Below are 27,287 nucleotides of genomic sequence, written 5' to 3'. Positions count from 1 at the left end.
TGTATAACATAAGTCTGCAATAAAAACACATTAAAAAAAAAAAACAATCCTGTGGACCAGCCTTGACCAATCCTGTGGACCAGCATTGACCACCGCATTGATAAACGAGTTCCTAGACTCGACATGACTGAGAGGCTGATCTTGGACCTAGAGGATGCGGCAAAACATGACCAAAAAGTGTTGCAGATGTCGAAACTCCTGAAAGCCACTAAAATGAAAGACCTAGAAGCAAGGTCCAGGCATAATAACATAATTGATAATGGGCCTTGTGGACACAACAACAATGGGAAAACTAGAGCAATTCATGAAGTCCTTGCTAATTTTGCTGTTTAGCTGCACCTTTCTCAAGATGGTGATCGTTAAAAGAGCGACTTTCTCTTTCAACCCATGCCATTATCCGGTCCTCCCTCTGGCACATAATAGCAAGATTGCCAAATTATTGAGGTACAGATGTGTCCGTGCTGCATATTGCCTGTGGAAAGAGAGAACTGATGTATCTAGGAATGAGACTTGCAATAAACCAGAAAAGTCCTGAAATTACGCTGAGCTTTCTTACCTGATGAAAATTCCAAATCAGATTTAAAAAATGGATTAAGATATAATAAACTAAATTACAAAACTCCAATAAGAAAAACTTGAGATGTGAATTTTTATATTTTAAAGTAGAAATAGCTCCAAAAAGCGCAATTTGCAAATGATAGTCAGTGGTTGTGATATACTGGTACCTAGGTGCAGTTGGAGGCGGACCGCAATGGACGATGGGTCAGCTACACCCACCCAGTTTATCCTAGTCCAATATTTTACCTGCTGACTTAGTACTTAGTGTGTTTAATTCCCACCAACCACTTGAGTACACAGGGGTGCATTACACACCTTGTTCACACCTATTCAAGACTTATCATTGGCTGTGAGAAGCTGGAGAGCTAATGCATAGCAGCCGCTTGACAGTTCAGGCGGGTAAAGAGGAACTTTCTGAAAGTTACTTTTACCAAAATGTATTAACAATCTGACTTTGCCGTTTAAATGGATGTTAAATAATGATATATTGTTGTTTAACTATTTTTAGCTTGGCCTGCCACAGTGAAAATTGCTTTCTAGGGCCTGTTACTATAGGGCATGGTATTATTCGTCTTCTGCATGTCCCACTTTTAAATATCATGCACCTTACCTTTTGGGCAACAAGGTTTACATAGGGGTGACAATATTTATAAGGACGAATTTTACCTGTCAAAAAGGATTATTTTACCAGGTCGGACTACAGTTTTGACACTGCCACAGTCAGCCTTCAGGGGTAGACCTTAAGCCATGTTACCACTGCCACAGTAGAGGATGGTACAATAGGTGCTGTAGTCCACTAATAGCATTTAACTTCTGGGCCCTGGGTTTACCATAAACTAGGGATTTATAGGTAGGTTAACTATACCATTTAGGAATAATCATTTTTAAAGTGGGGACATGCACTTTACGGCTGGTTAGCAGGGATAAGGTGCACAGACTTCAAAAGTCAGCAAACCAAATACAGCAAAAATGTGGAGAGACCTCACACAAAAGTTAGTCATTTTCTACACATGGTAAAGAAGCTGTGCTTCATGGGTGGTACCAAAATTGGAATAGGAAGGAAAGGTATTGAATTATCAGCAGGGAACTGAGATAAACAAGAAAGTCATCCAATCATAAGCTACAGACTGACTCAAAGCCCACTCTATGTATCGTTTTGTTCACAACATATTAAACAACAGTTAGACAACAGACAACTAAAGCTGTCTCTAGGTGAGAACTAAGCACACATTATCATTATTGTTATCATTATTATGCAGAACATCACTTTCTTTTGTTGTGAGGCGAGGATAATTTTACAATATGAAGTGCTTCTTAATTGTACTTGCTCTCTCGGCCCATGCCACTATCAGGTCCTCCCTCTGGCCCATAATAGCAAGATTGCCAAATTATTGAGGTACAGATGTGTCGGTGTTGCAGATGGCCTGTGGAAAGACAGAACTGATGTATCTAGGAATGAGACTTGCAAAAAAACCAGAAAAGTCCTGAAATTACGCTGAGCTTTCTTACCTGTCCCATTTTCTCCTATATGTCTAACATCATGTGCCGGGACAGCAGACTGTTGAGTTGTAATTGCAGAAGTAGAGTGCCACATCATAGACAGACTGCCTTTGGTGTACATCATTTTCCCTGCCCATGCGTGTGTCCTGTGCTTGCATGCTGTACCCTTCAATTCTTCCTTTCCTGCTGACAGGGTTTAGCTTTGATTTTTGGCAATTTATACTGCAACAATTTGTATTTACTTTTTTCACTGTGGGACTGACTCTGAGAGGCTTTCCTTCATTTGGTCCTGAGAAAAGCCTCTGCTTTTCTCAGGACCTAAGGCATCTTGTCCTGTGTACTCAAATGCCAGCCAGGTAATGGCCTCCAAACTTACAGCAGGGAAACAAGTTGGTAGAGTTTGCTGCTTCTATTGACTTGCAAGTGAGCTTGAATGTCTCCAGACTAGCTAAATATCCTGGGCTGATACAATGCGCTATGGAACCAATACCTTGCTGGAAGGTAGTCACTGTGTCCACTACTGGCTGTAGGATCCCCTACACATTTGGCAGCTACATTTGCTGCTTTTACTTCTAATTCCTTCATCATCAAGAAATTAATCGTTTTTTAAGGCTAAAAAAATTGTATGGGGGGGCTTTTATTTTTCAGTTTCAACCTCCTTTTCTGTTTTCTTGATTACCTCATTCTTTTTTGTTGTTTTTGATACACTCCTATTTCATGTCCTTACATCTTCTTCTTCCTGGTATACTTGTTTAAACATCCCACTGCAAATGCTTAGCCTAATCCAGTGGCAAAACCTTGGCCCCTTGGAGGTTTAGTTTAATATGTTTAGGGCTTAGAACATATGCTAAGATAGTTAAACCACCAACATTGATTCCTGAAGAAGAGGAAGCATTATCCTGGAAATGGAGGATGGAAATCTCTGAATTATGTCCCTGTCCAATAGTATCTAGGTCTCACTATTGGTTAAACCTAACACTGGCTCAGAGGTATCTCTGCTGAGTTATGTATGCAATCAGCTGCTCATTGTTCTTGACATAGGCTTTTAATACCTTGCCTAAACACATTTTACACTATTGCTTTATAGCAAATTCTGCAACTTGGCTTCCTCCCTTCTTAAATTCACCATTTTATATCCAGTGTATGTTTAATTTCCGGACTTGCCAGCTGGTACTGGTGTTTCCTGAGGCTGTAGTCTAATGGTCCTAATCCCTTGTCCATCATCGGGGGGGGTTTCTTGGAGCCCCCTGCCAGTCAGTGACTGCTTCGAATGATAAGTTAATGGTCAATCTGTGCACCAGGAACTCCCGTCTGGCCATGTCTCAGCAATCATGGTTCAGTTTTGAGGCCTGAATTTGTACTGCCAGTAAAAAGTTATAGGACCCCCCTCCTATCCCCCTACTACCCCACCCCCCACCAATCTTCAGCAGGAAGAATTGTTTGACCCTTTGATGGATAAGGTTTTCCAGAGGCAAAAATAAGCCTTGATGCCCTGCTGCTGCAGAGTCCAAGAGGTCAGAGTGCCTTACCTGTGGAGTATTCACCCTCTTTAACACCATCTCAGGATGTCTACCCCAGTTGGGGGAAATGCTCCCTCTGCCACAACCACCACAGGACCTAGAGAATTACCAGGGCTTGAATTGGTTTATTCGTGAATAAAAACTATGCTCTAAAGCTGCCTCAGTCCATGCCATTTATAGTGCCTTTGCCATACCAAACACATCTGCAAAAGCTAGAGACCGCCTCTATTTAGAAGGAATCAAGTTTGGACCCAGCTGTAGGCAAGTGGCAAGGTTACTGTTTCTTTGTAAGGAAAAGAAGGACTATGTTCTATTGCAGAGTTCTATTACTTTGAGTCTTCCTGTGACCTGAATCTTCAGTCCTGGACAACAAATTTTTTGAGGGTCATAATGTCTACCAAACTCGATCTTTGTCGTTCAAATATAAAATTGTATTTGTATGTCTGCTGAGGAAATAGCGCTCATCCCCAAGCCTGGTAAAGACCTATCTCTATACTCATCCTACCGCCCTTTTGCTCTTTTAAATACTGATGTGAAAATCTACACAAAGATCCTGGTGAACTGTCTAGATCTGTATCTCCCGGCCTAATTGACTAGGACCAGGTTGGCTTAATTCGCCTAATTAACAGGGAGCAGACAATATTTGCTGCATTGGCCATAGTCGAGAAAATACACTGCCATAACATCCCTGCTTGCCTTCTTTCGCTAGATGGGGAGAAGGCTTTTGACCGAGTCAGTTGGCTCTTTCTACAAGCTGTCTTGGGAAAGATGAGCCTTGGGCAGTATAATGGCGTCTTACCCTGCCCCCACGGCACAGCTCCATGTTAAGAGGCAACTCTCACAACCCATCCATCTGGCAAGAGGCACTACACAGGGATGCCTGCTCTCCCTTCTGTTTTTTGCCCTGGTATTTGAGCCATTGGCACTAGCTATCCACCACACAGAAAACATTGCGACATTCCCTTTGTAGACAAGAGCATAAGATCGCTCTTTTCGCAGATTACCTCTTACTCCCCTTCACCCAACCCAAATCATCCCTTAACATAGCCAAATCCCAGGCATTCGATTGTACAATCCCTCAGCAAGATCTAATCCATTGCAGTCTCTTCCTCCCTTTCAGTTGGCACCGCGTTCACTCCAATATCTGGGCCTGAATTTGACTCCATTGTTGACAGCCTGGACCCTTGGCGATTGGTTGGAACATCGGAGGTCGATCCTGGATGGAAACCTCTCCAGGTGTCTTGGTTAGGCTGACTTAACATGCCTATCCTACCCAAAATCCTTTAGCTATTTCGGGAATTGCCTAACCCCATTCCCCAAGACGCAATCCTCTGCCTCCAATGTGATCTGCATGCTTTTTTTCTGGGGCAGGAAACAGCCACGATTCTCAAACATGAGTCTCATGCTCTCCAGAGATGAGAGGGGTTTGGCTTGTCCCAACCTTCATGAACACAATTTGACGGCACACCGACAAAACATCTCGGAATAGGTTGTTTGTGAGAGGGTAAAAAACTGGTTCCATATAGACTATGCAGTGGCATACAGGCCCTTTTTGGAATCTAGTCTGACTCCCAGGACACCTTAGACCCTGCAGTGCATACATAGATGGTGCTCGAGGTGTGGGACAAAATAGCAATTAAAAGAGGCCTTACCACCTTCCCCACTCCGAATATTCTCTTAGCCCATAACCCGGGCTTCCCCCTAGCCCTTCAACCTAACTCTTTCCCTGCCTGGAGGGAGGGAAATGCTGTATATTTCAGGACCTTTTCATTGGGGGTTTGAGTAAGACTTTTGATCAAGGTAAAGAGGACTTCCATCTACCCGAAGCCACCCGGCAGCAATATTACCAACTGTGATATTGGATGCTTCACCTTCCCACCTCTCAGGGGGTGACGCAACAGCTAACCCCCTTAGAAATGTTGGTCAGATCTTTTGATGGGATGCGAGGCCTAATTTCACATATATATCAGATACTTCAGCATTCCACCCCTGTGCAGCCACATAATTACAAGATACAATGACATTCTGACTCCACAGAAGGAATTTTCCTGAAACAATGGGAGAAGCTCTGGTGACATCCCCAAGATATACTGGAGCATTTCTCAATGCGAAACGGTCTACAGACTAATGGCCAGGTGGTATTCCCCCTCGACACGCCAAAAGAAAATGTACCTTACATTCTTGCCTCAATGCTGGCGCTGGTAATCAGCACCCGGGGACTTTTTTCATATCTGGTGGTCCTGTCCCCTCCTTACAATGTTCTGGAAGGAAATACTGAGCCATATTAAAGGAACACTATGCTTTCCTCCTCCGAGCTCGTATCATACTATCATACTAGGCATTCGCCCTCTACCTCTAACACTGTCAGCAATGAAGCATGTGGATTGGCACCTTATAGCCCAACTGTTAGATGCAACCAAACAATTACTTGCCCTCCACTGGAAGAAACCTTCTGCACCACCGATTGGCCAATGGTTTATGCACCTTTGGCATGTTATGGCTATGGATCTCCTATCTCAAAAGGTAGGATACTGAAAACAAATTTGCTTGCATCTGGCAACCCCAGCTAGATTTTTACTCCAGAATAAAGCACACTTGCCTCATGTCGCGCCATCTTAGAGCTCTTCAGATGTTCGAGCAAACCTTCCCGGTGTCTAAGATGGCCTGCCGCAGGGGGAGAATTGATTACTCCTGGTACTGTCAGTATCTCACATTATCTAGCTCCTTAAAGGTAGTCTCCACAAATCTCTCCCGAAGCACTCTCGTGTCTATGTCTTTCCTTGGAATGAACATGCTTTATTTTGATGTAACCTCGACCTATGTTTAATCTTCTCTTCCTTCTATTAATCTACTTTCTGTTTTCGGTTTGTTTTCATTCACAACTTGCATGAACCCTGTGACATTACTGTTTGTGTAATTGCTCTGTTCTCCTGCTGATCTCACAACTTTATGACTTCACGGCTTACCATTTTATACAGTTTCATCTAGGGTATATTATGGCTCACTCTTCCGTTGTTTTGATTATTAAGATGATGTTACAGTCTGCAATCATTGAAAGTCCTATATATGCTGATTATTGCAAATGTTTCTGTATGGTCTTCTTTTTCAGTATTTTCTTCAATATCCTCAATAAAAAAGATTTGAAGGAGAAAAAAGTATTTGTAATTATAATTGTTATTCAATCTATTTTTTATTCAATTATTACATAATTTTTTAAATGTTTTTACCATATAAATAAAACAAATTCAGGATATGTTTTAAAACATAGAATTTCTTTAAATGTTAATACTTCTGTATATTTATATGTAAAGATATTGGGGTAGAAACTAACCTGCGATGTAGTAAGTCCTGATGGACTGACTGCAGTGAAGTTACTCTTTGTTGTTGGCTTGATGTACTGGTGATATACTGTTCAAAACTGGCATTCCTAGCATGCTATTAGACTTTGCTGATCAGAAATGATGCTGTGTCTCCACAAAGAGGGAGATGAAGGAAACATGGCTTGTGGAAGTAGCCAGGCTTGGACCAGCAAGGTCAAGCGCATTCTTCAGGACTATATTTGACTAAACCTACCTTCTCAATCATCTGTTTTATTGGTTGAAAGGCATCATAATTGTAATAGAGAACTCACATGTATGGTTAGTTACAAACTATGAAATCTCATCTGTTATACTAACCTAACCCTAGAGTTGTTCATAGCTTCATGGCTCATGTCTCTCCTGCAGGACTATGATTAAGGTAGCTTAACAGATATTAGAAATACATCGCTGTTGGTGTACACAAGACTGTTGTGATTCACTCCTACTAGAATTCGGCACAATCTCTTTCACATTGTTTTGTCACGGAAGAGACATACAATCGAAGGTTGTCTAGCCATCCTCTTGGAAATACAAAGTGCAGGTTTCCTTTCAATGCACTCTTTAAATTCATTGAAAAACAAAATAATAGAAACTCAACACTGCAAATCCAAATGATCTAAAAGTCATTTTTTGGGTAAAAAAATGTTATACTAATACAAATTTCTGAAGCAATTGGTATATGCCCCATAAATTGGGGACCATGGGGCAGGGGTGGAGTAGGGTGTACAGTTTTTATATTAAACTGATAAAAATGTGGTATGGACATAAAGACAGTGAGAAGTTGATAGGTAAACATTTAAAGAGTAGGAATAAATGCTATGGGAGAGCACAAATTGTGAAAAGGAGGTGCATGTGGGAGGTGGAAATAACCTATTTTAAAAATGGATTAAGGCAGGAAGTTGGGGTAATAAGGGATGTATTTTTACCCTTGGGAAATCACATAAAGCCAATTTCGAAAAAATGCATTAAATGAATTTGTTTCTACAAAATTGTAAATGCCATTCAGCTTCAACTTAAAAATATAAGTAAAATAGTTCCGGTGAAATGTTTCTCAAAACTATTATTCAATAAATGTTTTTTTCTGCTAAATCGCATTCAACTTCTTTTTCACGTTAATCAGCTAGATTGATATGCTTTTGGGGTTAGATTAATATACCAAACGAGACACTAACGCTTAAGGCCAGCTGAATGTATTGGATTCCTTATCAAAATGGTATCTTCCAGCCATTCCTATAGCATATAACAGAGGTAGGTGCAGGAAGACAATTGTAGTCATGAAGAAAATGTGTGAACTTCTGGTGCACATAGCACAGCAACATCTAATGCCTGTTCATATGTATATGACAATAGTTTCCTGTACAAAAACATATTTTGGCTGTAATACAAGTAACTACCATTAGCAAGACATGGTGTAGAATTCATCCATTTAATTTTCAGGCTGTATACTGTATACAGAGCTGCACAGCAATTTTCCATGTATTGTCTGATTCATCAGGAGTTGTGCTGCTAGAGGATCTATGTTCTTTCTTATTCTTCCCTCCTTCTTAGTCTGCAGATTTTTAAATGATTTTTTTACAGATGTTAGCAATCTATCACTTCCTTTTTTTGAGGCAGGCAGGGAAGGAGCTTGGTTATGGTTTCGTTTTTCTTTGTTTTTACAGTTTGACTTGGATCTCTTGCTTTTTCGGCTTGGTCACTTAAATATTGTGAACATACTTTTTATTGCCAATGCCTCTTGTATTTAGGCTCATGCAGTTTACTTTCATGCATGTAAATATATACATATGGGAATGTTACCATATCAAAAGTAAAACGAAAAGAGTTTGACCCACTTGCATTTATCTTCTGTGATTTGTATTTGCAGGCAAGGTCGGTGTCACTACAATCCAGTCATCAAACGTCCCCATATCCAAGGAGGGTAAGACTGAAATTTACATCTAAATAAAATATGGATGGAGTGCTGGTGTGTTTGAAGCACGTTATTAAGTACTGAGAGGCTGAGCATAGTTTAATTGGTGGGAGGTCAAACTGAGATTTACCGACTACAATTTTACTTGGAGGAGAGAGTATGGAGCTTACTTGTTCTAAGACTTGACTCAATTTGACTTGTTGGAAGATAAATACTGTTTATGATTTCTGAGACTGACTTATGTCTGTTTATAGGTTGTCCCTACACAGTGAGCTACAGAAATATCATTAGAAAGTGATGCTGGGTGCATTGTGATACAGATATTTGGGGCCAGCACAATATTTGTTCCCTTCCTTCTTCAAAGAAAGGATAACGAACAGTGGCACAAGTTGCTGTAACATTCTTTATATTCAGGCAGCTTGCAGCAAGCCGAACTCTGTAGAATATGTCTCCTTGAACCTCACTAACTCTTAAGACCGAATGCTTTTTTTACCACTTTGGATGTTTGGTAGCATAACCAACCCTATATTAAAGTGTTTACTGTCATTTGCAGACGCCATTGCAACTATTAAAAAGCGTATGTTAAAACTGTTTGCCTCACAGTCAGTCATCCCATACTTCTTTTTTGTTCGCAGTGATGTGCTTGTTTTGTCCCAATAAATCTCTGATATTTAAGCTTCTGCAGCACAAATGTAATTTATGGACATAGGAAAGAGACATAATTGTACTAATAATTCCAGGAAACAATGCTTTTTCTTTCTGTTAAGCCTGCAGAAACTATTGGAGTTTCCATTATGTTTTCGCATATTGGATTTCTACATGATATCTTTGAAGTGTGTCTACATGTGTGCAATTGTTTTGGGCATAGCATACACCGAAAAGCTCTTAATACAACTATGACAGCTGATTTTTATTTTAATTGTTCATTAGAGCTCTTGAATGTACCACGGAGGTCTGGTAAATGTTGCATTTCCACCTTCAAAGGAACTCGGTTGAAGGGGCCTTCATATTTGTCTTGCTTACTTGTGGAACTAATAGCTGACTGGCTGGCTATGGATGATTGGGGCAGAGGAACTAAGAAGCAGGGTGCTTCAAGAAAGTCCTTTAAACATGTTTAAGTCCAGAAAATGTGAGCATTTAAAATATGAAAACATCTGACTAAAAAGGCAAAGCTTTCCATATATTGTTTTATAATTATTGTATGGCCTATATATGTGTATTCCGAGAAGTGTTAAACTGGCACACAAACTGTTTTCTACCCTTCAGTCTCGCATCTTTTATTCACTGGACCTCAACTGAAAAATATGTAGCATCTCACCTAACATTCGACTTAAATATCTTACTCTGAAAGCCTGTTACTCTCAAAATATGTGTGTAAGCAATGAAATTTACAAAATGTGGAATGACATAGAAAAACCTTTAGGCATGCATTTGCATTAATGCCGCTCTAAAAAACCTTATCTGAATCATAGGATAGACCTGGCACATGGATTTCAGTCTCATCATTTGAAGCTTGTTGACAGTCCAATCAAAGTGTCCACATAGAATATTGTTTGTAATATTGGAATGGTATCAAAATGTAGTGAGGTCTGCCAGACAAAATGGAGTAGCTACTGCCTTTCATGCAGGGTTTTAATTTTAATGTATTTTCTTAATAAATGCACATCCACCCATTGTTCTCTTGGTTTGAGGTGGCAAGACACCTCCGGTCACCTTTAAGCTTCTCATGAGTGAGAAAATGTTTGCTAATCTATGTGAAGGTGTTGTTTTTCTAACCAATAAATCAATCATTATCAGAGAATTTCTAAACATTGTTGGACAGGCCTCGTGGCCGGCCCGTCCCCTCCCCGCATGGCGGGTCGCGGACCCCTACTCCTCCTGCTCCTTGGACAAGAACCACCCTTGCAGCCCGCCGGGGCAACACCCAGCCCTTCCCAGACGGAACCTTGGCTCCTGAACACCACTGTATCGGCTGGCCCGGGGCCCTCCCAGAACCCCGGTCTCCGGCCCAGCCGCCATCTTGGACACTACACGACTAGGCCTCGTGGCCTCGGGTCGACCTCAGCCTCGGGCCCAACCAGGCCCCGACATCGAGGCACCACCATCCACCCAGGGGGTGAAAAGACCACTTGGCAGGTCAATGGGAGAAGGAGTGTCGATGGCTCCCCTCCATCAGGTGTCGATCGCCCCCAGCCTCCCCGGGCGCTGGCTCCACCCCCCTGCTGGGTGTCTGGACTCCCTCATCCCGGACCTCCCGACCTCCAAGTGCGAGGGTCTGGACATCAAAGGGCGCCAGACGTATAACTGGGGCAGCTCCAGAGCTGGAAGGCAGTTGTATCCTGGAGTCGAGAGACACCGAGACAAACTCATCCTTGGAGGCCTGCTGGCGCTGCCGCGGCTCCTCTTCGTGAACCATCTTCCAGGCCTGCTGGCGCTGCTGCGGCCCTCCTCGTCGTGAACCATCTTCCAGGCCTGCTGGCGCTGCCGCGGCCCTCCTCGTCGTGAACCATCTTCCAGGCCTGCTGGCGCTGCCGCGGCCCTCCTCGTCGTGAACCATCTTCGAAGCCTGCTGGCGCTGCCGCGACCCTCCTCGTCGTGAACCATCTTCCAGGCCTGCTGGCGCTGCCGCGGCCCTCCTCGTCGTGAACCATCTTCGAAGCCTGCTGGCGCTTCTGGTCGTGAACCATCTTCAAGGCCTGCTGGCGCTGCCGCGGCTCTCCTCATCGTGAACCATCAACAAGGCCTGCTGGCGCTGCCGCGGCTCTCCTCATCGTGAACCATCTACAAGGCCTGCTGGCGCTGCCGCGGCCCTCCTCGTCGTGAACCATCTTCGAAGCCTGCTGGCGCTGCCGCGGCCCTTCTCTTTCGTGAACCATCTACAAGGCCTGCTGGCGCTGCCGCGGCCCCGCAGTACGAACTTTCCGGCTCGAGGATTGTGAGCTCTACCGTTTGCTGCTTCTGTACCGGACCGGTACTCAGACTGTCCCGCTACCCCTTTTTCCCCAAAGAGACTAGATTTGACGGGATCCTCGTATCCTGGTCCTGCTGTACCGCTACTTACCTTGCCTGAAGATATACATAAAAGTGTGCAGAACTTATCCTTGTGGGGTGTCTATCTGTGGGGGGGAAGTTACTTGTCTGTACGATTACCGGAGAGGGCCCTCACCGGAGGCCTCTCCCCCTGTACTCGGCCGACCCTCCGGGTCCCCGTCTAACATTGGTGGCCAGCGGCGCGATCCGAGCCGACGCATAATCGTACAGAGAGCAACTCACCCCACGACACACAGCCACCATGACGACAAAAGAGAGTGGAACAACCAAAAAATTTCTGATGGAAAGCTGGAAGAATACAGCCACAAAGAACTAAAGTAATTCTGCATAGAGCTGGGCATTGCTACCACATTACTGAGCATCAACAAGAGCATCTCTTCAGTGTTTATTAAAACGTTTAACATGTCTGCACTTGTTTAACAAAATTACAGACTTCCTGTTTGAACAAGAGCGAATTGGGCAGAAGTGCATTATGGTGGCCTTCCAATAAATATGCATTCAAAAAGATTCTGGAGTACTGGCATTTGGCTTTATTATGTAGTTACTAGATTCTTCTGTTATATTTTAATATAAATGTGCAATATCTCATATATATTCTATACTAGAATACAGATGGAAATTGTCAGGGCAAGTAATGCACAATGAAAATCCAGTAACTATTATCATATGATTTGGCAATGCCCTAAATTACAGGATATTGGAAAAAGGAAATAAATTACTTGGACTAAATGAAGATCTACAAATTTGACTGCCATCCAAAAGCAGTGCTACTGGGCATCTGAATTGAAGATGTACCACTGAAATATCTAAAGGTTTTCAATGATCTGGGACTAATGGTGGCTAGGAGAGACATTGTTCGAAAATGGAGGGTGTAAGGTCCCCAAAGTAATATCCCAAGTAAACCTTCATTATCGTATGTTGACTGAAAGATAGTTGTATGAAAGCAGAGGTCGTCTAAAGACATTTGAAAAAATGTAGAACTGGAGAGCAGCGCATGATAGGGAAGAGACAGTGTAAGTGAACATTAGCACTGTTGACATATGAGAATATGTCCAAGGATATCCCTTAAACTGCGTTTGTGGTTGAATATTAGGTTCTCATCTTCTGTAGACACTATGATGTATAAACATATATTATTATGTATCTGAAACTAGAACCCACACAAATATTGGATAGTCCTGTGTCTTCTCCTCTGCCACTTTCCCTTGTTTACTTTTAAGGAGCGACTCCCTATCCTATGAACCTGTATTGCCTGTAACTGAAGAACGGTGTTTGTGAGAAACAGTGCTGACAGCCTGTAGCTGCCCCATGCTGTAAGGCGACTTTATGTTGAGAGTGCCTGCTTAAGTATCCTCTCTTTCTGTCTGAGGTAATCGTCAGCTGTGCACATTCTTTTGGGTTCTTTGCTTTTGTGTTGCCGAAACCGTTGGCTTGTATTTTCCCTCTCCTTCTACATTGTGGCTCCCCCTCTCTTGGTGAGGTCTGTATGTTAGCATTTTGAGTAGATGCCAGATGTACCTTAAAACCCTACCTGTTTTGTCTGGGCCTGGCTTCCCATTAGGGACCTCTGGAACTGTGCTGGTTTACTCGGGTAAGAATGTAGGGCCTGTGGACCGGCTTCCTACACACCCCATAACTACAGCTATTCCAAATGTGGGAGCCGGCGAGGCTGGAGCTTTTTGGATACTTTAAAAATAAATCCACAACTGTATTGTGAGATGACGGTGGTGGTGCCCCGCCTTGCATTACCTCATACTTTGGCAGTTTCCCCGGTGGACTAGATCCTGTCCATGCTGTAAGAGTTGAGTCCTTAAACCATTTCCTTAGGTTATTCCATCTCCTGAAGATGAGGCTGTGAGAGCTCCATATGCCTAAAACTGCTATTTGCCTCGATAGAGAGAGTGTGCTAACACCCCAAGTTGAATGCTTTGCTACCTTAACATTTCAGTCTTTTTTAGAGCTTGTTTGAATGTTGAGAAAATATTTTCGTTAGACTGAACAATGGATGTAAGTCCTATTTTGACTTGGGTGCTCATTTCATTAGTTGTGATGTCGAACTTCTTGCCTGAGTTATTAGTACACATTGAGCTCAGATAAAGTATTTGTGAGTTTGTACATGAATGTTAACAAAAACAATGCATAATATTTTTTTCTGCTGTGTAGAAACCATCTTGGTGGCCTTTTGAGATGTCGCCGGGCATGTTAGCGTTTGCTTTTACATGGCCTTTCATTGCACAGTGGTTGGTGCATCTGTATCTTCAAAGAAGGAGAAGGTAAGGATATTTTTTGCTTCTTAGCTACATCTCATTATGTTGCCATAATAGGCCGTGAAGCATGTGTATTCCACCAATGTGTCTCATTCTTACTTCCTTCGTGGACGTTTCTTCCTCACAGGTACTTTTATTGAACCTATCTGGGCAATCTAATTTTGCCCCTTTGCATTATTTCTATTAAATTGTTGATTGATATTGCTCTGATGTTACTCTAGGTTCGAGGGCTTATGGCCTTTCTCTTTGCCACTGCATATTGAAGAGTCATGTAATTAAGGTGTGGCATATTTCAGTTTATAACGCCCTTGGGATCATGTAAACTGTGTCAGTAGCCTGCACTTCTCATGAATTGACAGGTGCTCAATATGAATCTAAACGCAACACGTGCCTTTGAAAATGTTATGGAGGCTCGGTGTTTAAAGTAGAGCCAAGCTCAATAAGGTAAAATAGGGCACCCCATAGCATTTCCATGGTCTTTGTGTATCTGTGTCGGGTGCTACTCACTAGCCTATATGAGCTAGCATGACTGTTCCGCTAAAGCGAATGCCTAGCTCCAGCATCACCAAGTGTCGTTTTAGATCATACTCCGTGGTCGAGCACTGTAATGGCATGCTCCAGGTTGACAGATTTTCTTAGCAATGATACTGATACCGAGGGCCAATACCAAGATGGTGCTCCCAACAATGGACAGAGGTCCTATCCATATTTCCATCTCTAACCAGAACTAGAGGGAATGATTGATTTTATTTTTTCTTCTGTGGGAGCATAGATACAAAGTACAATCGTATGTCTCAGGCGTGACCCTGTATAAGGTCCTAAAATAGCAGATGCCTTATGCAAGTGTAAAATCTGGTCTACAAATTTATCGTACCTGGGTTGCAGGGTCTGGAAAAGGAGGATCAGGGCAGACCTGTTCAAATCCCTCAGTGTGTAATGCCACTGCGGATAGAACTTTCATCTGGTTCCCTACATTAACATATATTAAGCACTCAGAGGCACCACCTGCAGGATTAAACCCCCTGCTAACCAGGAGTAAAGTTTCTGTTCTGTTAAACGTGTCAACATTGGCTTAGTTGGGATATTTAAGTTTCTTATAAGGACACAGGATGTAGTGCAAAAATACACATGTCATGGAAAGTTAAATATCTTTTGTGTACTGCTGCACTGATTGTGCCATTCACTACAGTGACAAAGAAAACATGGCTTCAGGCTACCCTGTGTAGTCAGACTGCAGCATTCTAAATCCTGCCACACTGTCCTGTCTAACTAACCCTTTTTGACAGGTGGTAACACTACCTTGCAATATTAATATGCCACCCCGAAGTACACCTTCTCACCCTCTTGGTAGGGTGCCTGATATTTCAAAGTGAAATGTGCAGAATTTGAGTAGGCATGTTCCTCTAGTGACTAGGCCCCTAAACTTATTTTAATTGGCTGGATTATAGCTGAATCTTACAAAACATCTAAGTAAAGATAATAAAATAAATAATAAAATGTAATCTGTGACATTTTTTTTTTGATAATCAAATTTTATTGAAGTTTTTGTTACAGGTAATTTCATTGGCAACAAGTCACACATCACAGTTAAAAACCCCTGTCCCTCCCTGATGACAACACAAATCATATTAGTCCCTTCTGAATACACACTGACATAACGGGTTAGGGCCCATCAAGATGGAAGCAGGCAAAACCATTTGCCCCACACTTTGCTGAACATCTCTGGGCATCCCTGAGCCTCAAAGAGGGATTCCTCCTGCACCCCGCACCAGTCCACACCCCTCCTCCACTTCTGCAGTACTGGTGCCTCAGCCTGGGACCATCTAGCCGCTATGTCTCGCTTTGCCACTGCCAATGCTGTTCCCAGAAAGCGATTGTCGGCCCGGGAGCCATCCAGGCCATCAAACACTTCCAGTAGCAAGTGCTTCGGGTCGTGGGAAACCACCCATCTGAAGGCTCGTGTGATCTCACCCCCACCCCCCCCCCCCCACCCCCCCCCCCCAGCCCCCCCCAGAATGGATCTAGGGCCGGACTTAGCCATACCATGTGATAGAAGTTGGCTGGGGCACCAGCACAGCGCGCACAGGCCAGGGAGGCTCTCATGTCAGCTCGAAAGAGACGGGCCGGGGTGAGGTATGCCGTGTGGAGATAGTAAAGCTGGACCAGGCGTAGCTTTGAAGATGTGGTTAGGGTTTTGGGTGTCATAAGGGCGTCGCGCCAGTCTGCTTCGTCCAATGGACCCACCCACTCCTCCCATCGTTCTCTAAGCCGGTCCAGGGATGTGGGACAGTTATTTACCAGAGCTCGGTATATACGGGACACCCCCTCTCCCCAGGTTACCCATCATGACTTGAGCTTCTAGGGACTAAATTCCGGGAGGGAGGTGGGTGTTGGGAGGTGTATGTGAAGGGTGTGACGTAGTTGCAAATATTTGTAGAACTGGGAGTATAGGAGAGCGTGCCTGTGTTGTAGGTCAGAAAAAGAGCGCATGTGGTCCCCTACCCACACGTCACCAAGTTGTGATATCCCCACCAAATCCCAACGGCGGAAACCCTCCAGGGATGAGACCTCTCTCAACCAGGTGCCATGCCAAAGGGGCGTTTGTCTAGTCAGCTTCCGGTCCCAGGTCACCAGGCGAAGGGCAGCGCGCCAGGCCATGAGCACCGACCTTGTGATTGGGGGCAGGGTTTGTGGCACTGGGGAGCCGTATAGGAAGCCCTGAATCTGCGTAAAGTCTAGGGCAGTAAGCTCTACCCGGTAAGCTGGGCGGACCAGCCGCCCGCAAACCAATCATGAATCACAATGAGTCTTGTAGCTAAGTAATAAAAATGGAGGTTGGTGACTCCCATACCACCGTCAAAAAGGGGGGAATCCGGCAATGGGACAGGGACATCTGCGATCGCCCACCACCCCACAGAAACTAAGTGAGTGTGCCGTCCAGTTCCCTAAACCAGCTGCTGGAGAGGTGGACTGAGGTGTTCTGCAGAATGTAGAGAAAGCGGGGAAGGATCATCATTTTGAAAAGGGCACTCCTGCCCAGCGGGTTAAGGGGAAGGGACTGCCAATTCCTAAAATCGGTTTTCATCCAGGTGACCAGGGGTGCAACGTTGAGGGCCCACTCCAGCTCCGGCAGGAGGGTCCCCCACACTCCCAGATACTTGAATGATTGCCTCCGGAGGGGGATCACCGCCTGCCAGTCGGAGCACGCCCGGGAGGGGTGAAGAGGAACTAAGGTAGACTTCGTCGGTTTGAGACGAAGACCCGAGACCTGTTCAAACTCTGAAAGGGCCACTAGAGATCTAGGGCCAGAATGTTCTGGGTCGGCCAAGTAGAGCAGAACATCATCTGCGTATAGAGCAATTTTATCCACCTGGCTCTGATCCCATACCCATCCCTGGATAAGGGAATATTGTCGGATTAGCGCCGCCAGGGGCTCCATCGCCAGTGAGAATAGGAGTGGTGAGAGGGGGCAGCCCTGGCGGGTGCCTCTCTGGATTGGGAATGGTTCAGAAATCGCACCGCTGACGAGTACACGGCTCTAGGGCTGTTGTATTGAGCCTGGACCAGGCGGCGGAAGGGAAGGCCGCAATCCCATTTGTTCCAGCGGCGGAATCAGCGCGGGGCCCAGGCTCCAGGGTAGATCATGCGGGCCCAGTCTCGCCCCCCCTCCCCGCTGTTGTGGCACCTCCAGCCAGCGGGCCCAGTCCCTGGAGGTACAGCCTCACCCCGGTGCAGCTCGACCCCACGCCGGCAACTTTCACTGCCCCCCACTACTCCGGAGAGCCGGCAACTTTCACTGCCCCCGACTACTCCGGAAAGCCAGCCGCTGCCCCCCCAGGCCGCCGGCCCCGCACAGATATCAGGTGGGGGTCGATAGTACCTCCATTCAGGGGGATGAGGAGCCACAGGGCCGCCGCCCACAGGCCCCCCAATGGGCCACAGTCCTCCACAGGGGGGTCCCGGGGTTCAGGCAGACAACGTCAGGGCCAGCGGGCCGAGAGATCGCCTCACGGGGGGTGCACCGGCGCGGCTAACAAAAGTCCAAAGCCCTGAGGTGGAAAGCGTGGGCCCGGCCGACCCTCACCCCCGGGAACTCCTCACCGCAGTGGCGTCCCTCTCGCAGGTCCGGACTTCCACCTTGCCTGCAGCACACACAGTTTCTCTGCCTCCTCCGCCGGGCCAGCTGCCGCCGCCTCCACGCCTCAGACCCGGTTCGCCGCTCCAGGATGGGCCCGCGGCCCAGCGGCCCCTCGTGTGCAGCCCGGGCCTCGGGGATCGCAGGCGACGTCCCTTCACACCGGCCCCAAGCTCTCTTGAGCAGTCCAAGTCACAGGGACGGCCAACGGCCCCTCCGATCTACCGCCCCGGCACCCAGCCGCGGGGGTGGGGGGAGGGCCCAGGACCCCAGGGAGACAAGCGCCCGGTCTCCAGCCCGCGCTACCTTGGGCTGCCATTTTAGTGAAGTCGGGCCTCTGGCACAAAGGAGCAGAACAGGAGGAAGGGAGCTCCATAGCGGCCCCCAAAGGACACCGTAGGACAGCACAGGGATCCACGCTCGGCAGGCAGATGATATAGAGGTAGGCTGTTAGCGCCGGATGACGGAGGGGGTCCAGAAGCACTCTCAGAGTGCCACCGCTATCTTGACGCCCTCAATCTTTGACATTTTAAATGAAACTGATACAAAAGTAATTTGAAGGCTATTTTCCATATTTATTAAAAGTCCAATTCATTGGTGAAGTTTAATTTATTTATTTATTTCTAAAGTGCCAGAATCGACCCCCGAAGGGGTATCTCTGTGCTCAAGAACGGGCTGCGTGAGGGAAGACTGTCAGCTAGAGATCAGAGGTGAAGAGATGGGTTTTAAGCGGTTTCCTGAATTGAAGATGTTCCGTGCACTGTCTTAGTTGCACAGGGAGCTTGTTCCAGTGGTGGGGACCCAGATAAGATAGGGCCTTCCCACCCTGCCTTGCTCGTTTAATTCTAGGCACTGCGAGGAGATGCTTGGATTCTGAGCGGAGAGAACGCCGAGGAGTGTAGGAGATAAATTTATCCGCAAGATAACTAGGGCAGAATTGGCCAAGGCATTGTGAATGGTGCAGTTGACTTTAAACTGTACTCGCCTCCGTATCGGGAGCCAGTGGAGCTGATGAAGCAGAGGCCGAGAGGCTGTCCTTGGGGAAGCGTTCGGAATCAGACGTGCCGCCGTATTCTGGACAACCTGAAGTCTATCAAGGGCGGTCTCGTTGGCAGACAGCAGAACACTATTGCAGTAATCCAGGCGGCTTAAAATAAGCGCATGGGTTCACATCTTCCTAGATGAGTCAGGGAGCAGAGGGAGGATACGACACAGAAGACCCAGCACATGAAAACAGGAGACTGCTGTCATGGCAGCATGCGCCTTCATAGTGAGGGTCTGCTCAACGCGGACACCTACGTTTTTTACACAGGTTTTTGGAACGGGGGAGTGCCTAGGTCTGGGTTCCACCAATCGGGTGTCCACAGTAGTTGAGCTTCTCCGAAGAGCATGATTTCCGTCTTCCCCACATTGCACTGAAGAAAGTTACTCCTCATCCACTGAGAAATATTTCTCATGCCCCGGGAGAAGGCGGCCTGCACTGATGGATTAAACTTTGTAAATGGAAAAAGCAATGTAAATGTTTAGGGAAAGTTACCTGGCTTGAAGCTCTTCGAGGCTGTGGGAAATTGGGTTGAAGGAAGGTGAGCCCTTTTCAAGCAACAACCACAATCTTTGTCAGTGTGAACCACTTAAGGTACTAAACTAACCTGTGCTTAACCCTCTGGTAGTTCTGCACAAAAGCAGTCAGACTTAACTTAGAGGCAATGTATAAAGTATTTATGCAAAAAACACAGTTGATGGACAGAATGTAGAACAATGTCATACATTCACCCCAGTACAAGGATCTGGGCCTAAATCCATTGTTTTTTTGCACTCCACACCATCCTGGGTTAGACACTGGCTATATGCAAATCAGCTCTGACCCTGTGCCTCATGAGAACAGTTCAGTCCGAACTACCAAGCCATGTCTTTCTCAGACCGGAATCAAGCATCCAAGGACCGGTTTCTGGCTATCAGCCTTCATCAGCCTGGATAGCTTGACTCCAGTGGTGTGGAGAGCCTGGGACTCACGTCTGAGTATACCCAGCACACTCGGGGTGAAAATTGCAAAAAACACAGTTGAGGCCCAGATCCTTGTACTGGGGTGAATGTATGACATTGTTCTACATTCTGTCCATCAACTGTGTTTTTTGCAATTTTCACCACGAGTGTGCTGGGTATACTCAGACGTGAGTCCCAGGCTCTCCACACCACTGGAGTCAAGCTATCCAGGCTGATGAAGGCTGATAGCCAGAAACCGGTCCTTGGATGCTTGATTCCGGTCTGGGAAAGACATGGCTTGGTAGTTCGGACTGGACTGTTCCCATGAGGCACAGGGTCAGAGCTGATTTGCATATAGCCAGTGTCTAACCCAGGGTGGTGTGGAGTGCAAAAAAACGATGGATTTAGGCCCAAATCCTTGTACTGGGGTGAATGTATGACATTGTTCTACATTCTGTCCATCAACTGTGTTTTTTAAAGTATTTATGCAGCACACAGACAGTAATAAAGTACAACACAAGAAAAATCCCACACCAATTTAAAAAAATAGAGTAAAGTTTAATTCTTTATTTTACACCAAAACAACAAAATTCCAATTAATGGAATGGAAGCTATGCAATTTCAAAGATTTCAGTTAAGTATAGTGCCTAAAAGCACAAAGCTTCACTCATGGTTATCTGGTCGTGTGAGACAGGTTGAAAGTCACAAGTTTAGGCCCACAGTGATAGTGTGTGGGCCAGGTACATGGAATAGGTTAGTCCAGCTGAAAAGGATACCTTCAAATGCCCAGCGTGAAGACTTGCGTTTGCGGTGCAGGAGGTTGCGAGGAGGAGGGAGAGCGTTGTGGATGGTAGTCACTGGGGGTTCACATTGGCAGTCACCATGATGGCAGTGCAGATCTTATGTTGCTGGTGGTCAATGTAGCGCGAGGAATCTGGTTCACTGGAACTTTGCATTGGTGGTTGGCACGAGTGGCTAGTTCTTGAAGTTTACAAGCCCGTTTGGTGTTGCAAGGAGCCCAAAACTTCAGGATTTCCACTTTGCTTCCTGGAGGAGTTCAACTGATGCCACACCAAGGGTCCAAGATCTGCGAGGCACCTCCTGCAGATCAGTAACACACTCCAGTAGATACCAACAGAGCTCCGGCAGGTCCTGTTCAGCAGGACAGCTAGGCAGTTGCAGGGATTCCTCTGGAGCTTGTTGTATCCCCATAGCTCAGAACAGAGGGGCAACCAGCTGACCCTTGGAGCCACTTCAGCCTGGGATGAAGGTTGCAAGGTCCAGTCTTCCTTCTCAGCAAGAAGGGAAGGCCTCAAGCAGCAGTTCTCCTGTAGGATCCACAGTCCCAGGAGTGTACTGAAGAGTGGGTCTGAGGGTCCCCTTTTTATACTCTGTGCTCACTTTGAAGTAGGAGAAGCTTCTGGATTTTCCCCCTACAAAGGTGCTAGAATTACCTGCCTCCATACCATGGTACCAGTCTGTCTGGGGGACACAACATTCTAGTGTGAAGTCCTTTGTGTGTGAGTTGAGGCAGTGCCTTTGAAGTGCAAGTGTGGTATGTGATCACTGTCAAGTCTGAGATGGATCATCCTGCAAACACCCAGGTCCTCCTTTGCGATACTGTCTGGGAGGAATACACAAAGGCCAACTGCCAACTACACTCAGTCATGTGACCTAGGAAACAGGCTACATGCACCAACTGGTTAGGAGAAGTAAATGTCAAATAAAAAGTGGCATTTTCAGAATTTTGACTTAAAATCCGAGTTTACCATTAAAGAGAGTTTTAGATTGCAATTTACAATTCTTTAGAGACCAAACTCTACATTCCTACCTACTCCCAATCAAAGACTATCACGTATTGAATGTAATACGGTAACCCAATGTTATCCTATGGGAGAGATAAGACTTGCGGTAGTGAAAAACGAATTTGAGAATTTTTCACTCCTAGGATATGTAAAATTAAAAGTACATGTTGAACTTTTAAAATTCAGTGCACCCTGCCCTTTGAGTTGTTTAAGGTCTACCAGGTGGTTGACTTTTATGTGTTAAAAAAAAGATTTAGACCCAGCAAAAAGTATATTTTGCCAGGGGAAAATGGCAGTTTAAAAGTGCTCATACAGGGTGTAATGGCAGAACTGAGGCATGTTTATAAGGGCTATGTAAGTGGGTGGCACAAGGAGTGTTGCAGGCCCCTTATAGCATTTAATTTACACTGGGTACCTTTAGGACTGATGTACTACGGACGTACAAGTAAAGTATGTGTGCCAACTGGGTGGAAGTCAATTTTACCATGTTTAAAGAAGAGAGCGCAAGCACATGCCAGCAGTGGTAAAGTGGCAAAGTCCTAAAAGCCAACAAAAATTGGTTCAGAAAGCAGGAGGTGTAAAGGCAAAACGTTTGGGGGTGACCCTGGAGAGAGGTCAGGTCTAACCGAGGCAAATTTGTATTCACTTTCCAGCAGCTGCCCAGCCAGTGCCTAGTCTTGAAATAGTTTTTACACTGCATTAAGACATGAACAATGGCCTGGATGGGGTATAGGGATGTTTACTTCCCCTTGCAGGAAGGACAGTAGGGTGGGCCCAGGTGCTTTAATAACACCATTGCTGCTAGAGAGATTTTCCTCCGGTGCTGAATTGTTGGAAATCCCATTGTTCATGACGAGCTCAGCTCGTCACCAGCACAGCTCCACTGTGCCTCATGGTGAGCTGAGCTCCTCATGAGCATCGAAGGGGTTAAGGTGTAGAGGGGCCTGCCCTTTCACAAGTAAATGTAATGCGAGACCTGGAGAAGGCAGCCACCTTCTCCCAGGTCAGTTGGTCTCAAACCCTGTGGGAGAGAAGTTCTTGCCAGAACCAGTTATAAGTGACTACAGATGACGTCGGGCTGTTCACTCCCTGGCCAACCCTCTGTGTAGGCACAATGCTGAGAACAAGGGAGGAAGGATTTCTTGCAGTAACGGATAGGTGAACTGCTGCAAATGTGGGTAGGTTTGCCCTATGGAATTTGTTAGGGTGAGGCCCTGATTCATCCCCACCCACTAACTGATGCCAAGCTAACATTTAGCACCCCGAAGCTTGCTCCTCAAAACAGTTTCTGAAACTGCTGAAGAACTGTGCAGAACTGGGCACTGCTTGCTGTGACCTCAAAGGAGCCATGGAGGACTGGACCTGCTCCCTCTCTACCGAGGACAAAGAAGTAGGTTCCAACGGTCAGTGGGCTGACTCCTGTGGTGGTTACTTGGACACACCCATTTGAAAAAACACTTTTTGCCCAGTTCCAAATGGACCTGCCTTGGACCATGCACAGGGTTGTGGGATCAAGCCCAAAATTCCCAAGAGCTTGCCCTGAAATCTGAGAGCCGTAGTTGAAAAGCTGAGGAAATAAGTGACTGACACCTGCAAAATTGGAACTTGACAATTTTTTGGATTTCCAGACCCCAGTAGGACACGGACCAACCTCTATAGTCAGTCTGGTGAAGGTGCAATGTCTCTGGCCTCAAGAAACTGCTTTCTTCATCTTGGAGCTTCTCCAGAGCAACAAATCTGCTTTAGCGGGATCTTGGTAAGAAGGTATCTGGCCTCGTGGATTCACGTTTAGATACAGCATTCCACCTTGCCCACTGGAGGAGCCTGAGTGCCAAAAAGGAGACTAAGTCCTAAAGAAGAAATCTGGGCTGGGCCTGGCAAAGGTGCCTTAAGTATCTAGGCTATGTGACGACTTCTCAAGGCACGGAAATTGAACTTTTTCCCTTAGAATTTCTCCAGCCAAAACCAACGGGACCTCGCTCAACTCCTATCAGACTTCGATGGAACCTTACTGGATACAGCCTGCTGCCTTGCCCCACTGAAAGATTGACTTCGATGTTGCAGACTAAGTCATAAAGTAAAATCCTTGACCAAGGGCATTCTACTTGGTGTATTCAACCGTGGGATCCATTGCTTTTCTCGGGGTCCCCTAATTTGATTTGGGCTGTTTTGGTTCATTTTGCTCAAAAATATACTCTTTTTTTCTAATTCGGTTTGGGATTTTTATTGGTTGGTATTTTGACTTTATTACCGTTTTTGTACTGCATAAATATGTTACACACTGTCTGCTCGCTACCATAGCTACCAGAAGGTTGAGCTCATGTTAATTTAGTGACGTTAGAGTTCATCCTGACAAGTAGTTTTATTACTCCTTGAAGTTTGCCACCCTCCTCCCAAAATAACAATCTTCTTTCTTACACACTGGTTCAGCTTCAGTTTGGGTATTCTCTAGTTGTTGTTGTAATCTTTCACCTCTGACCAAAAGGCCTATGTGTGCATGCAGTTTCATACCACTGTGTGCAAGTTTGCATTAGACCCTTCACATCTTGGACAGAGGAGTAGGTGCTTAGGGTAAATCCTATTAAGGTGTAGTGCGGTTAAGAAGATTCTGTGCTATATAAATAATTAAATTGGTCTTGATAACTTTTCCATCTGCATACGAGATTTATACAATTTCTTGCCTACGATTGGTTTTGGCAGTATGGAATCCATGTATTATTGGCTATGCTTGCTCTACCCCCATCTATCTTGCTAAAGTACCCGAAAGATAGTAGCCATCAGTCTCCCCGTATGCACACAACTGAGCATCATTGCCATAGTTTGCCTAACTTCTGGGGCCTCAGGAAATGTCTTCCTTACTTCCCAGTCTTTGCAGTGCGCACATACCGTAAAAACTGCCTCACTCTTAGACCAAAACACTTCTGTTCTTCAGCAAACATAACACATTTACCTCTAGGGTGGAGATGTAGAGATCTCCAATTGCTTCACAGCATTGTTCCCTCCAGTTTGCTGTAGAAGTCCTGCACAATCTATCCGAACAACCATTGTGCTCACACTTGCATGTTGCATTGCTAGCACACAGGGGGCAGTTTCATAACTACTTTGACCACTCTCTTCCATGTCCATATCACCCGTCTGATAATTTGCAGGCACCAAGTTGGAGTATTATTCCTAATAATAGGGATATCTTGAAGAAAGTCTTGACCATATGTCCCTTTTGCCAAACACTTCTCTCATGTATCCTCCTTGTCTAACCATTTAACTGTGTGTTTCAGTTGTGCCATCATGTAACACTCTTATGTGTCTGGCAGCCCCAAGCCGCCATGCCCCCAACAAACTTTAAAAGTACTGAGCTTCAAAGTTGGGGTGAGCGGGGCCGATATCTTACATGATGCTCAATGTCAAATATTTTGGTTGCATTGTTCTATAAAAAAGTCAATCGCTGTCTTGCAAATGTATTACTGGATTCGGCCGTGGTCTCTTGGGTTCAGAGCCCTGCGCCTACTGTGCAATTTGACAATAAAGTTTGTTTAAATAAAAAAAAAAGTACAGAGCTTCCGTCTGCTGTGCTTCCCTCCTCGGACCAACAGAATCAGGAGTTGGTGTAATTCCTTGAATAGCTGCTAGGGAGCTTTGCAATACATGCACAAAACATGTTAGAAATAGCCATGTGAAACCGTGACCATAACTGAAAGAGAAAGTATACGTTTAACTGTCACTAACCCTATAAGCCCACTAACCCTATAAGCCATCTTAACTCTTTGTGTGCCGTCACAATGCCAGAATAACAGAACCGTTTAATTTCCATCCTTGACCCACTTCAGGCAATTATTTACATTTAGTCCCTTCAGACCCCCAATGGCAATAACTTTGACTTTTCCAAAAACTCCCAGAATGGGGGTCAATTCCCTCAAAAGAACTGGCATTGAGTACTCCGGGTTCTTTAAATAATGCTATAAGCAACATACATTGACACTGTGTATGTGTAGTGTTTCCGGCTTGGGGGACAGGTGTGATGCCCAATCATGGGCCTCCGATTTGAGAAATCCGTTTCTGTAGTAGGGGATCTCTGTTATAGTCATAATCTAGTGAATAGTCCCGCCCATGTGCGTGGACCCCGGAGCAATCAAAAATAATCTCTTAAAGTGTCGAAAAAATGCAGAACTGCACAGACACTTAAGAGAGAATTTAAAGACATATAATGCAGCCTATAAACAGGCTACACTGTCCAGTACTTCAACTAGAAATTCCACCAAAAATCCACAAACAGCAAAGTCTGTCCAGATTTCCCTTGCCTTCAGCAAAAATCCTCTAGAATGATAGAGAGGAAGACATGGACAGACAAGCCCCATAGGCTGCCATTATGTGGCTCAAAACAGGATACTGTGCCTTTAAGAGAACTTTCCAGAACTTCACAGTATCCCAGAATGCACTGCAGCTCCCTTTTACTTTCAGTTCTTTTTCCGCAGACTTCAGGGCCTCGAGGAAAGAAGATTGAAGGCACAAGGTGGGTCTGGAGGGGCTTCTTCTGCCCATGCTGAGGCCTCTGGGGGGCTCCCCAGGGGCAGGAAGGCCAGCAAACGTCACCATTCTCGCCTGGGTCTTTTGCGCCCACTACGGCGTCGAGAGGAATGACTACAGTCTGCTCCCCATCGTCGGAGACTAAACGACATCGACGCTCGGCGTCGAGGGATGTTACTAGACCATCTAAGTCCCGGTGACTGTCTCTTCGTCGTCCTCGTCGACGTAGAGCTTTCGACGTCGACAGGCCAGGCGTCGACGCTCGCCGTCGAGGCGACACCGCCGTTCGCCGTCGGCGAAGAGGAGGCGTTCGGCGTCGAGGGAGTCCTCGTCGTCAAGGTCGCCGTCGAGGCACGGGTCACCGTCGAGGCACAAGTCGCCGTCAAAGCACGGGTCGACGTCGAAGCACGGGTCGACGTCGAAGCACGGGGTCGAGGCACAGATCGCCGTCGAGGCACAGATCGCCGTTGAGGCACAGATCGCCGTCGAGGCACAGATCGCCGTCGAGGCACAGATCGCCGTCGAGGCACAGATCGCCGTCGAGGCACAGATCGCCGTCGAGGCGCAGACGGTCGCCGTCGAGGCGCCGACGATCGCCGTCGAGGCGCAGAAGGTCGCCGTCGAGGCGTAGGAGATCACCGTTGAGGCAAAAGCGTTTGTCGCCGAAGAAGAGGCGCTC

The 27,287-nt window shown here is 45.9% G+C and overlaps 1 protein-coding gene across 4 annotated transcripts in view; it reads left to right on the top strand.

Moving 5' to 3' along the window:
• The window catches only part of ACBD5 (acyl-CoA binding domain containing 5), a 308,366-nt gene that overhangs the window by 269,080 nt on the left and 11,999 nt on the right, over positions 1–27,287 (top strand). For all 4 annotated transcript variants that reach the window (XM_086941614.1, XM_086941613.1, XM_086941615.1 and 1 more), the window contains 2 exons: positions 8,802–8,855; positions 14,061–14,170. In XM_086941614.1, the coding sequence (XP_086797740.1) occupies positions 8,802–8,855; positions 14,061–14,170 (164 nt within the window). The remainder of the gene's footprint in view (positions 1–8,801; positions 8,856–14,060; positions 14,171–27,287) is intronic.

This window comes from Lissotriton vulgaris, chromosome 10, assembly GCF_964263255.1.
Source record: "Lissotriton vulgaris chromosome 10, aLisVul1.2, whole genome shotgun sequence".
Taxonomy (NCBI): domain Eukaryota; kingdom Metazoa; phylum Chordata; class Amphibia; order Caudata; family Salamandridae; genus Lissotriton; species Lissotriton vulgaris.
Note: the sequence above shows the minus strand (reverse complement) of the source record. Positions and strands in the feature narration are given on the sequence as shown.